This window comes from Mus musculus, chromosome 7, assembly GCF_000001635.26.
Source record: "Mus musculus strain C57BL/6J chromosome 7, GRCm38.p6 C57BL/6J".
Lineage (NCBI taxonomy): Eukaryota > Metazoa > Chordata > Mammalia > Rodentia > Muridae > Mus > Mus musculus.
Window position 1 is genome coordinate 87,424,420 of NC_000073.6, and position 12,886 is coordinate 87,437,305.

Consider the following 12,886-nt stretch of genomic DNA (forward strand, 5'->3'; position numbering starts at 1 on the left):
GTGATTTTATTTTTGTCTCTGTCACACTTCCTGCACAGAACTGAGGTTATAGGTGAGCGCATTACCATGGCCATATTTTTTATATAGATGTTGGAGTCTGAATTAGGGCCTTTTTGCTTGCACAGCAAGTGTTCTTATCCACTGAGCATAACCTCAGCTCAATAACTTCCACTATCCAAGGAATGATGATATATGTGCAAACATGACAGATTTTTGTCATATAAAACAAATTCCCAGTGTTATTAGTAATGGTGATAATTATAGTAAAGTAATCAAAGATATGTGTAAAAGTCATGGAAACAATATGGCTTTGCATTAGAAATAAGAATTAAAGTCATGGAGGCATAAATTAAAAATTGTGATACATACAATTTAATAGGGTTTTTGACTTCTTAAAATATCTTTGTTATTCAAGCTTCTTCATCATTAAAATAAAGTAATATAACCATACTCAGTGTTCATATGACAAGCAGAAATTATATAGAGTAGTGCTTAGACATGCATCCAGTATATAAATGATGAAAAGGTTCTATTATAATTGTTAAAGAAGAGATTAATCTAATCTAAAAAATTATGTCTTAGAATTGAGATGGGTAATTATTTTTCTATTTTATGACCTTACTTTTTAAATTGTGTTTTAGAATATTACTCTAGAATGATTATTTCCATCATAATTTTATAAGTAGTTATCTACTTTCCTATTACCCCACTTGCATTTTTCAATGTAGCATATGGTTTATGTGTCTTAATCATCTTTATACCCCCAAATTCTAGGAAATATCTGTGAAATAAGTTAATGCTGATTTCATTTTGTCTTTATAAGTAAAATACATAACTACTTGGATTTTTTCTTTAATCATTGGTATATATTTATTATACAGCATATTGGTATATATTTATTGTACACATTACAAATTTTATAATGTACTCATTATAAAATTTTCATACTTGTATAACTTTTTCTTTGCTTATACTGATGCAACCCCAAACTACCCACAATATTGTCTTTCCTGCTACATTCTAGAATGCGTTAAAAAAAAAACAAATAGTTCCTCCTGAAAATGTGCATGTATACACTTATATGTATATATAATATAGAAAAACGTGATTTTTAGTGTGACCTATTGCATTCATCATCATGAATTATAAATACATTAGTTTTCTTGCAAATGACATAATTTAATTCTTCTTTATGGCTGAACAAACCTCCACCATGTATACATGCCATGGTTTCTCTATCCATTTGTCTGTGGATAGACATCTGGGGTGTCTCCACAACCTAGTTGTTGTGAGTAGCACTGTAATAAACAGATGTTCAGGGAACTCAAATAGTATATTGACACAGATTTTAGGGGGTATATGCTCTGCAAAAGCTGCTACCGCTACTACTTATGAGCCAGATCATACAGTAGTTGTCATTAAGAAAGAATAAAATATTTTAAAAATTAAACTGAAATTAATCAATTATTGTGTATATTGCTAAATATTTCTTTTTAAACATTTCAACATTTGTTTTCTAGTTAATGAAAAGATAATACTAGATTTTTAAAAGGTGATAAATTTTTAGTTTATTTTGTTTTATTTTGAGGTTCCATGATCACCACATTATTTTTAGTATAATTTCAGCATCAGACAGTTAACTCAGCACCCATTATGAAATGCCATTAAAGTTAGGATTATTGGCCTAACATAATAGAAATCACCTTTCCTGTGAAATTGAAAGTATCTCTCATTAAAACAGTCTACTTTCATCCTAGTACAGCAATATCTACCTGTAATCCAGACACTGCTCTGAGACTGGAAAGCCAACAAAATCCAGCAGTAGGAACCAGTTTATGCAACATATAGAACACTGATTTAGAAAACAAACTTTTTACTTCTATACATTTACTTTTAATTTTCTAAAAAAAAAAAAGACTAAGAAAGTAAAAATAATTTTAGTAAAGCAAATTTATTAAGAACTATATTTCACTAAATATTCACACTCAACATTTTATTTACCTATGGGACAAACAGGATGCAGAGCTGTTTAATTAAAGAGAATGCATATATTTTAAAATAGGCAAAAGGAAAGTGAAAGTGATTACTATGAATTTTTAAGATATTTTTTGAGGAGACATATTCAATTGTGATCCCAAATTTGGCAACTAAATAATTAAGGTAAGTCTCGAGTCTACTAGTTTAAATGGCTAATAATCAATTCACAATCAATCAGATCTAGTGACTGAAGAAAGTTCTACATGAGTTTTGATTCCAACCCACATATTGTTCGTTCAATTACATTTTATAAATATTTTATTATTTTTTGAAAATTTGATATAATGTAAATCTGCCCTCCACTTCTCCATGTGACTCTCCGCAGATCCACCCCCACCTCACTGCCTCCTCAGCTTCATGCTTTTATTCTTTTTTAAATGTAATAGCTCAGTCATTATAAGGCATGGTGTACCTATACTACTGGGCTTGAATCCTTCTACCAGAACATGATAACTCTACCAGGACTCGAATAGAAAACTGAGTGTCCCTCAAACAGAAGCCATCACTGCCCATAGGGCATCAGATGGGGATTGAGGCTAAGAAATCTCTTCACACTCCATCCTAGAATGCTGCCATATAAAAAAACAATAAGAGGCCCCAAATAATAAATTTGAAGCATATAAAACTTAAATAGAACATGAAAATTACTAAAGTTGTTCATATGTAGTTTGCAACAGCTAAATAATGTTAAGGCTTTTGTGGTATTAATAGCTTGTTTATAATTTATATTCTATTGTATAAACTGACAAACTCTACTCATAAATGAAAGCTTATATAAATGCTGAACATCAATGATTTATGCTTGCTGTCAGCCTCATAAGGACACTAGTTAAAATGACTTGTATCGATCACAGGTTAATCTCTACAGATAGAGAATTGCATGTTTGATTTGATAAAAATATATGAATACTAAAATTAATTTTAAAAGCCTAGAGGAAGAAGAAAGGGGGAAAATATTGCCACTTATTTATTTCTTAACAGAATGATGTAGCAACAGGACAATTTCAGAAAAAAGTGAAGCAATTTATAAAAGCTTCACAATAAGCAAGACTGAAATATACAAAGTTAATGAGAATTTAATGAAACTTTCAGATATATTGAAATAGTCATAATATAATTTTGTTACCATAATGAGAATATATAATCAAAGAGATGGTAACTTTTATCAAAGGTGTGACTGCTATACAAATACATACCTTGAACCGCTAGAGAAAAAAACAATATTCTATGATGACATGAAGTGGCAAAGGAGGGAATTGTATTGTGATAAAGGGAAACACTGAGTTTATAAAGACCCTTGTCAGCTGTAATGAACATTTGTTGGGTAGATTTATATATACATGCTAGGTAGCAGAGTACAAGAAAATGCTTGCATTGCATATACAAGGCACTGGGTTGATGTCCAGTACTAGAAAAAAAAATTAGTTTAGAAAACTAAAAATTTGCTTCCTAAAATTTTACTAAACTAAAAACTAAAACTTAAATTTTACTTTCACTAAAGTAAAAATTTACTGGGCTGGCGAGATGGCTCAGCGGGTAAGAGCACTGACTGTTCTTCCAGAGGTCCTGAGTTCAAATCCCAGCAACCACATGGTGGCTCACAACCATCTGTAATGAGATCTGACACCCTCTTCTGGTGTGTCTGAAGACAGCTACAGTGTACTTATGTATAATAATAAATAAATCTTTTTAAAAAGAAAAGAAAAAATTAATTTACAGTAAAAATTTACATTCACAGCAAATTTTGGTGACTCAACAGGTGTGAAGGTCTCAAAGATGACCCATGTGCCCCTGACACTATCACACTAGAATCTGATTCAGATAGTTTCCCATCGCTGTTCCCATTCCTTTGGCTCTTGGGCTTGATGATTTCAGATTGCAGTCAAGCCGACTTGAAGCTTCAGATGTTACTGAGTCATCTGTTTTGATTAATTTTCTGGCTATGGTAAACTTCAGGTAATAATCTCTAGTAATAACCCACTCCTTCCAGGAGCCACTATCCTATTAGGCAGAGCATTCCCATCTCTTGCCTGATATTTTTCCACCAGTCACAGAAGGTAGATAAGGTAACTTAAATGACAATTAATAAAAGCTGGCAGATGTTCTCCTCTGTTACTAATTTAGTAATTATTCGTCTTTCCTAATCATTAATGAAATAATTTCATAAATTAATGAATCATTTCTATCAATCCAAGATTTTCAAAATTGTTTGAATCAGTTAACACACACATACACACAAACACACGAGAGAGAGAGAGAGAGAGAATATTTTTCTTGGAAATTCACAATGAAGTAAGGAAAACAAAAATGTGCCTCAAGTTTAAATAATTAAGACACATTCATAAAAACCAGCTCAATTAGTTGTAAGAGGAAATTTTATTTAGCTATTAGTAAGTTATTATTTATATATATATATATATTTTAGCAAATCCCAGTCATTTCTTAGAAACTAGGACTTAGGAAAAAACATGGGTCTGAAAAAAAGCCAAACAGCTATGGTCTATGTTTTATACTAGTTTAAATTTGTAGAAACACCAACAAATAGGTCGAGTGAGGTAAAACCTTTCAGTCCCACTCTGTTTCCTAGGATGTTCACAGATGGCTCTGATACAGCAAGCTGTGGTAGTCGTCTTTGTCCATGAGGAGTGGCTGCCTTTCCTCCTGGGGTTGCTTCTTCTTCTTCTTCTTCTGAAGGCATAGCCTACTGCTAAGCCCAGAGAGAGCTGCAGCAATAACAGCTCCCACCAGTGCTGCCCCAAGAAGCCATGGCCAGATACGACTGGCTTGTTCCAAGTAAGGCTCAATATAATTTCTGTAAAAGCCTGGATCTGAAATAGAAAGAGATCAAGCTGTTTTCACAGATATCACCAGCACCATCAGCAGCATTTTAGCATGCTACTTAGGAGTAAGAGGCTTGGGTTGTAATGCCAGCTGTTTTGCTTAATAAAAAGAAAATCTTGGGGGAAAATTAACCTCTTCCTTCTCAAGCACCCTTTCCTCCCTAGGAAGAAAAGAAAATAATTCTCTGCTTTTGGGATCTTTTGAAACTTGAATATAACCCTTGATGTGCAATATTGTTAGGTACTATTGTTACAATTCCTTTTGATGATTATGTAATTATACTGCTGATCTATGAAACATAGTTATATTATTAACTGTTGATGATCTGTTGATAATTTAAATTATTTGAGTAACACTGACTATACTGCTAGAAGAAACTTTGTAGTCTCAGAGCATTCTCAAGAACACTACGACATTTGTACACTCTCTGTTCTTGCAGAGATCTGTGCGTGTGTGTGTGTGTGTGTGTGTGTGTGTGTGTGTGTGTGTGTACATTGACATGTGCATGTACATGCAGAATGCACCAAGGTAAAAAAGAGGGTGAATGTACCCCCGGAGCTAAAGCTACAAGTAGTTACAAGCTGCCCATGTTGGTACTGAGATTTGAACTTCTTTCCTCTGTAAGAAAAGCAAACTCTTAACTGTTGAGATATGTCTCCAGTACTAAAATTTTCAGTCTTAAGACAATAGATTTTAGCCAAGAATATTTTAAAAATAATTTCAAGTAAGGAAAACGTGTAGCCTTTGACCATCTATAATTACTTCAAACCACATAAGAAATTACAACTGGGTTGAACAATTATGAGTTCTGCCACCCATAAATAAATTTCTACCTCCGAATCTTCTAGTACAGATAGTCTAACATACATATTTTGAAAAGAATGTACTTTTGATATTCCCCTGTACTTTTCCTAAAATTGTTCCTAGAGTCAAATTTCACCTTTAGTTTCATGTGTTTCTTATAAGCATTTTTCCACTTTTTCTATTTAGTCCAAGAAACCCTAAACATCTAAATGCTGTAAGTATAACATTTCTTCTACTATTACACCAACACATTGTATTAGAGTTACTAATTATATGTTTATGTTCTATATTATACTGACTCCTTGAAAACCCAAACTGTGGTGTGTAGAGATAATATCTTCGGTACTGTGTGGAAGCATCACTTGACAATAAATATCTAATGGCCAATAAGCTGAGGAATGATTACAAAGTGGGACACCCGGCAGAGAGAGATGAACTCTGGGAACTAGGCAATGCAGGATAGGAAGTTGAATGAGGTAACCAGCCATGTGGCAAACATAGAATAGTATAAACAGGATAACTGAGTTACAGGCTAGTCAGAGAAGCTTAGTTTAAGGTCCAGGCATTTATTAATATAATAATAAGCCTCCAAGTCATTTTTTGGGAACTGGGGTATGGGTGGAATGCTGGTGGATACAATGAAGTAATCCTGAAATTTGGTAGAGTGCCTGAATCCCATGAGAAAAGTAAATGTTTACTCCATGACTGAATGTATTATTACACTCCAAAAAGGTAATGAAGAAACATTAGGCCAATTGGGAGAGATATTCAATAGATAGCAATGGAAAACAAATTATAAATTAGCCAGTATCTACTATGTTTTGAGGTAAAACTTAGAGTTTATTTTTAAAATCAGGTATTGGTCATGATGTATTTTATATATATTAAAATAAAAATATGGAGCATTGGCTCTCAGAGAAAAAATATAAGAAATCACTATATCAGACAGATTCAGTGTAGAAAAATAACAAAAAATTCAAAATGTGTCTTTAAGTGACAGTCCCATATTGAAATGGTACAAATAAAATAGGTTTGTAAGAGAAGTAAACTCATTTATACATGAAGACACCTGAGATAGACTTGATGAATAAAAAGATATTGCTATTTACATATTATTTGGAAACATGGAATAATTTTTAAAAATTTAGCTACACAAGTTATGGTAGCCGACTTGGGGCACTAACCTGGTGAAAGCATAAACATGGAAAGTGAAGTCATTGTTTTGGTATTTGGAAAAATCTAGCCTTTAAAATTACACATATCGTTATTTGACAAAATGAAATTAAGAAACATGGTGAATGACATGATTTACATCTGAGAATAAAATGTAAGCAGATACAAAATATAGACAAACATAAGCAGAGTGCATTATTTTCCAGCACTAAAAGAAACTATAGCTTAAAAAATACATAAATATATTATAAAAATAGTACCTGGATTTTAAAACATACCTAAAGTAAAAAATAAATAGTATGGTGAGACATGAATTATCAGATGATATATATTGAAGTAGTATGCTTTTGTAGAAGTGAATCATATCAATTAATTATATATGAATATTAATTATATTAGAAAATTAGCTCAAAATAAATACAATTAGAAAATAATAGTCTTGATATCACATATATACTTAAAGCATGCAGTATCTCAAAGAAACAGTTAAAATGTATTAATATTAATTATTAATATTCTGCTTATATTACAGACTACATAATAAACTTTAATTTTCAGGAAGCAAAGAAAGGGTACATTGTATTATCTCAATAAACGTAGATAGATTGCTTATGGAAGGCAACTTCTGTATACTGTCTTTTGTTTGGGTTGTTTAGATTGAATTCTGTTAAGAATATGAATAAGCCATCATAGATTATAGAATCCCATGTAAACATTAAGTCTTAAAGAAGATTAAGGTCTAGTCTTCAAAATTATGGACTATTTTTTCAGTAGAGTATCAAACACTAGCAAACAATTTATTTAAGTCACAAAATTTTAACTAGTGTTTTAGTATCTTTGCTATCCACTTTTTAATCCCACCTCTGTTGAAGTGGAAATTTCAGTAATTCTTCCATGGTCACCTTTTTTAGGTATACTTTACAGGATGTATAAATGTACAGGATGGATGAATGCCTGATTCATGATAGTTATTCCTAATCACTGTTTGGAATGCACTATCCTGCAAACTAAGAAAGAGTGGATTCAGGAAATGAAGCCAGCACAATATAAGAAGCAGAAAATCAAGAGCTGGAGAGAACTGAAGAAGACCTGGTTCTCTATATCTTTATCCTTCTTTGTCCTTTTTGATCCTTTGAGTAGCCCCCTCATCTAATTTAATAATCAAATTATCTTTTCATCTAATCTCATTCCTATTTATTTGCTGATAGTCAGTCTTCAAACGTTCTAATTACTTTGAGAAGTTAATTAACTGCTCATCCCATAAAAATAAAAGATAAGTACTCATGGCATGCTGGAATGATAATTCTATATAAATAATTCACAGTGAAATTACATATGTAAAACAAAGAAAAGGCAACATTTACTTATGAGGTATTTGGAGAGAAATGGATGTTTGTCTCACTTTAGCTTGATAATGTTCAGAATGAATGACACAGGAATATTCTCTTTCAACTGGGGGATTTGACTAACTGCATATTAAAGTTCAGTATTCAAAGAGGACAAAAATAGAACTTCTTTTTTTACTTAAGTGGTGACTATAGAGATAAGTAACTTTCCATCTTTTTTCTGTTTTTTTTCTTTACTTGTCTCTGAAAATCTTCTTAGAAGTTATGAAGATAGTTTTAATGAAACCGATTGTTTGATTGTTTATCATCATTAGAAAATTTAAGAAATAACTGACATAAAAACTGGAAATCTCTAGATTTGAGTGACATTAATGTATATAATAAAAATATGAGATCAATGGAAATGTGATATTTACTTTCAGTAATTCTGAAAATCACTCTTAAATACACTTAAAAAACATGTTTTGATAATGGGACTTAAATGTCTAGATTCAATTACTCTTAGATATTCACATACATAGTTCATTTTAAATGTCTCCTCAATGTGTAGCACATTGCATAATAAGTGCTATTTCTTTTATGTCCTGGGGATCAAAGAGAACAGCTAGTGCTCTTAAATACTACGTCATCTCTCCATGCTAAGAAATAGCCTCACAGTGGAGAGGGGGTCCTCAGAGTGGTGTTTGAGAATGGTCAAAAAACAACTCAACATCAGTCATGGGTACAACTTACAGCTCAGTGTTCTGCTTGAGACAGCTTTCCAGGCAGCTCAGGCTTGCCAAAAGAAAAAAAAAATCTAAAAGCTCTCTGGATAGTGCATGGATTTTCCAGCCAGGGTCAGAAAGCTGCTAAAAAGAAAAAAAAAAAAAAAAATTCTTGGGTTTTCAGGCCTAAGTCAGAAATTCTGCTAAAAATTTTTAAAAGGAGCTGTAACAGCTCCTTAGGATAGCTTTTGGGTTTTTTGACCAAAGTCAGAAAATCTGCTAGAAAAAAACAAAAACAAAAACAAGCAAAACAAACAAACAAACCACCAACTTGGGTGTTCTGACCAAGGTCAATAAAAAAAACAAAAACAAAAACAAAAAAACAAAACAAAACAAGAAAATTCTAAAAGACCAATGTTTGCTCTCCAAACAGTTCTCTCTGGGTAGCTTTCTCTTGCAGACTAAAGCCCAGATTAACATATCAATTCAGTCATTTACTCCATGTTCCTTTTTGATTATCTCATAAATCAGCAAGTACAATTTTTTTCTTTCTTTTTATTTTTTATTTTTTTAACGTGGCAAACGAATTCAGAGATCTGCCTGCCTTTGTAAGCACAGACAATAAGCTACCTGGGTGAGATCCATCTCTGAGATCACCATTCCATCTTTACCTCTTTCTCTCTTTTCTTAATATTTTTCTGTCAAGCTGGCTCATAGCGCAGTTGCCTTTGTTCTTCTAGGTCCATGAAGCCTTTCTTATAATTCATTATGCTTCCCTATGTTTCGCATATTTGAGAAATTATACATTCTTGGATTCATGTTTTCAGAAGATTTTTTGTTTTTGTTTTTGTTTTTTCTAACAGGCTGTCCTGAAGATCAGAGCATTTTAGTACATTAGACACACCCTGGTCTCCAGGACTATTGTGGTTTCTGATTATCAAGGGTCATTAACCTTGGCAAAGAAGACATTTCTCTGAAGGGGGAACCTAAAGTAATTATGTAGATTATTATACAAACAAGTCTCATGTGCACAGCGGCCATTAATATACATTCTCTAGCATTAAGACATCAAGACTTCTGGAATCATATGCCAAAATAAACTCTCTTTTGATGTTTCTCTCCTTGCCTTTTATCAGTTACCCCTGAAAGAAAATCACCTACTTCTCAGTTTTTAAAGCATCACTGAATCTCATTACAAGAGAAAATGTTTGACAATTTCAGACATTAGCTGCCCTCTACAACAAAATACTTAAGTGATTATCAACATGAATACCTGAATGATGAATAATGACCCGCATGAACTAAATTATTGAAAACATTTAATATTTTTTTTAGAAATCTTGAAGTTTAGCAATGAATAGAGATGAATTTTAAGTACTTTGAATGCATAAACAATAATGAAGAATGGTTCATAAAATAGAAAATAGGCAATTTCTATTACTTATTTTAAAATCAACTTTCTCTAAATTTAACTGTGTAAATTCATAACTGTATAAAAGAGATAGTAAATCAGTAAAGCATTTCAAATTAATACTGTTTATTTTGACATACTTAGAAAAATATATTCAACTTTCTATTAGGTTTTTTTGACCCTCCTCTCTCATATAGATCTAAGGCCTAGGTGTCTGGAGCTTCAAGTTTTGGTACCATTTGCACTGAGAAATATTTACCCTGATGTTTCCTATCTTATTCTATCATAACAAAAATATGGATGTACCCCTTGTGTTTGGCCCTTCTTTTATTATTGTTAAATATATCATTGAATTTTACTATAATGAATTTGCACCACAGGTTAAAAAGCTTCAAAAGAGTCCTATAATCTCCGTTTTCTTCATTCAGTATATAACTTATTTGCCAATTTCTATGAGTTTTGTCCTAAAAATGTAATGAGGAATAAAGTGATCCATGGATCATACCTAGACAATGCTGCAGTAATAAAAAGCATATAATTTGTGATAACTTTTACAAAACATCTTAATCTTTTCAGTATTACTTTCTTTGTTGATAATAACCAATAGAAGAATTCAATATTTCATAAACACAGAGGTCATTTTGCTTTTTAGTCTTATTCTTTCAGGTTAAAATATTTTCTGCCCTTTTCTATCTGCGGCCTACTAACTCGTCAAACATTGTAAAAGATGAATTGTATACAAATCAGTGCTTTCCTATCTGAATCTTTGTAAAATTTTGCTGTTCAGTCTTTGTATTTCCTTGCACAGTCTTTTGGATTTTGTAGTGGTCTGAACATGCAAAGCACAGGGAGTGGAATTATCAGGAAGTGTGGCCTTTTTGGAGAAGGTGTGGCCTTGGAAGAAGTGTGTCACTGTGAGGGTAGGCTTTAAGAATCTTGTCCTGGCTGCCTCAGAGCCAGACTTTTCTTAGCTGCTTTGAAATCAGAGGTGGAATTCTCAGCCCCATGTATGTCTAGAAGCATCCAACCTTGATGATAATCAACTGAACCTCTGAATTTGTAATCCAGGCCCAATTATATGTTGTCCGTTATGAATTGCCTTGGACATAGTGTCTGTTCACAGCAGTAAAACCCTAAGTAAGACAGACTTCTACTTTGGATTTGGTCCTTACAGTGATTAGTCATTTCAGTGAAATGAAAGTTGATCATACGAGCTAGGTTTTATTGAGGATCACACATTTGTTCATTTCTCCTTATCTAATGAAAGTATTCAAGTTTCTTTCATGTAACAATTTGTAATTTTACATTGTATTCTTCTAGCCTTTATATAGAAGTCTTTATATGCTATAGTGAAAGCATAGTGTGCTAAGGGAACTGTCAAAACTTGCTTTCTATTTAACATTTAAGAAGTCATTTCAATTCTATAAGACTGGCATTCTCATCTCTTTTATGGAAAATAATACCTATCTAGTGAATAATAAATTAAATGATGTAAATACATATAGTTCAACATACCCACACACCCAAAGACAAATGTTTAAAGGACTTAGTTGCCAGCTGATAGGTTTGACAATTTGTATCAGGAGGATTCTGGCTACATTAATTGACTAATCAATTGATGGATTCCCAATATGATACACTAATTAGGACTTTCTGGAAAGTAGAAAGTGAGGACTGATTGGAGGAATTAAGTCACTGGGAGTTTGCCTTTGAAGGATGCATCGTAATTATAACTCCCTCTTTGTCTTTTCTACAAACCCCTAACATGATATTTCTATCTTGCCTCAACTTCAAACCCATAAAACCTGTTGATCATGGTCTGAAACCTCACCTTTTTTTAATGTGACTTTCTCAGTCATTTGTCATTGCAACAAATAGGTAGACTAGAATAGTAGGAAGATCCTGCGTGGATTAGGCTTTCTGGCTTTCTTTCTTTCTTTCTTTCTTTCTTTCTTTCTTTCTTTCTTTCTTTCTTTCTTTCTTTCTTTCTCTTTTCATTTTTATTAGATATTTTCTCTATTTACATTTTAAATGTTATCCCCTTTACTGGTTTCTCCTCAGAAAACCTCCTATTCCCTCCCCCCTCTCCCTGCTCACCAACCCACCCACTCCTGCTTCCTGTCCCTGGCATTCTCCTATACTGGGGCATAGAACCTTCACAGGACCAAGGGCCTCTCCTCCCATTGATGACCTACTAGACCATCCTCTACTACATATGCAGCTAGAGTCATGAGTCCACCATGTATTTTCTTTGGTTAGTGGTTACAGAGACAAAGTGTGAAGCAGAGACTGAAGGAATGACCATCCAGAGACTGCCCTACATGGGGATCCATCCCATATACAACCACCAAACCCAGACACTATTGTGGATGCCAACATAGCTTGCTGACAGGAATCTGATAAAGCTGTCTCCTGAGACACTCTGGCAGTGCCTGAAAAATATAGAAGTGGATGCTCACAGACATTCATTGGACAGAGCACAAGGTACCCAATGAAGGAGCTAGAGAAAGTACTCAAGGGGCTGAAGGGGTTTGCAGCCCCATAGGAAGAACATGGACTAGGCTTTTATT

At 33.0% G+C, this 12,886-nt stretch overlaps 1 protein-coding gene across 2 annotated transcripts in view; it reads right to left on the reverse strand.

Annotated features, from left to right (window-relative positions):
• Positions 1 to 351: 351 nt before the first annotated feature.
• The window catches only part of Tyr (tyrosinase), a 68,742-nt gene continuing 56,207 nt past the window's right edge, over positions 352 to 12,886 (reverse strand). For both annotated transcript variants that reach the window (NM_001317397.1, NM_011661.5), the window contains one exon: positions 352 to 4,865. Coding sequence is in view for 1 of the 2 variants with exons in the window: in NM_011661.5 (NP_035791.1) it covers positions 4,630 to 4,865 (236 nt within the window). In the remaining variant the exon portion in view is untranslated. The remainder of the gene's footprint in view (positions 4,866 to 12,886) is intronic.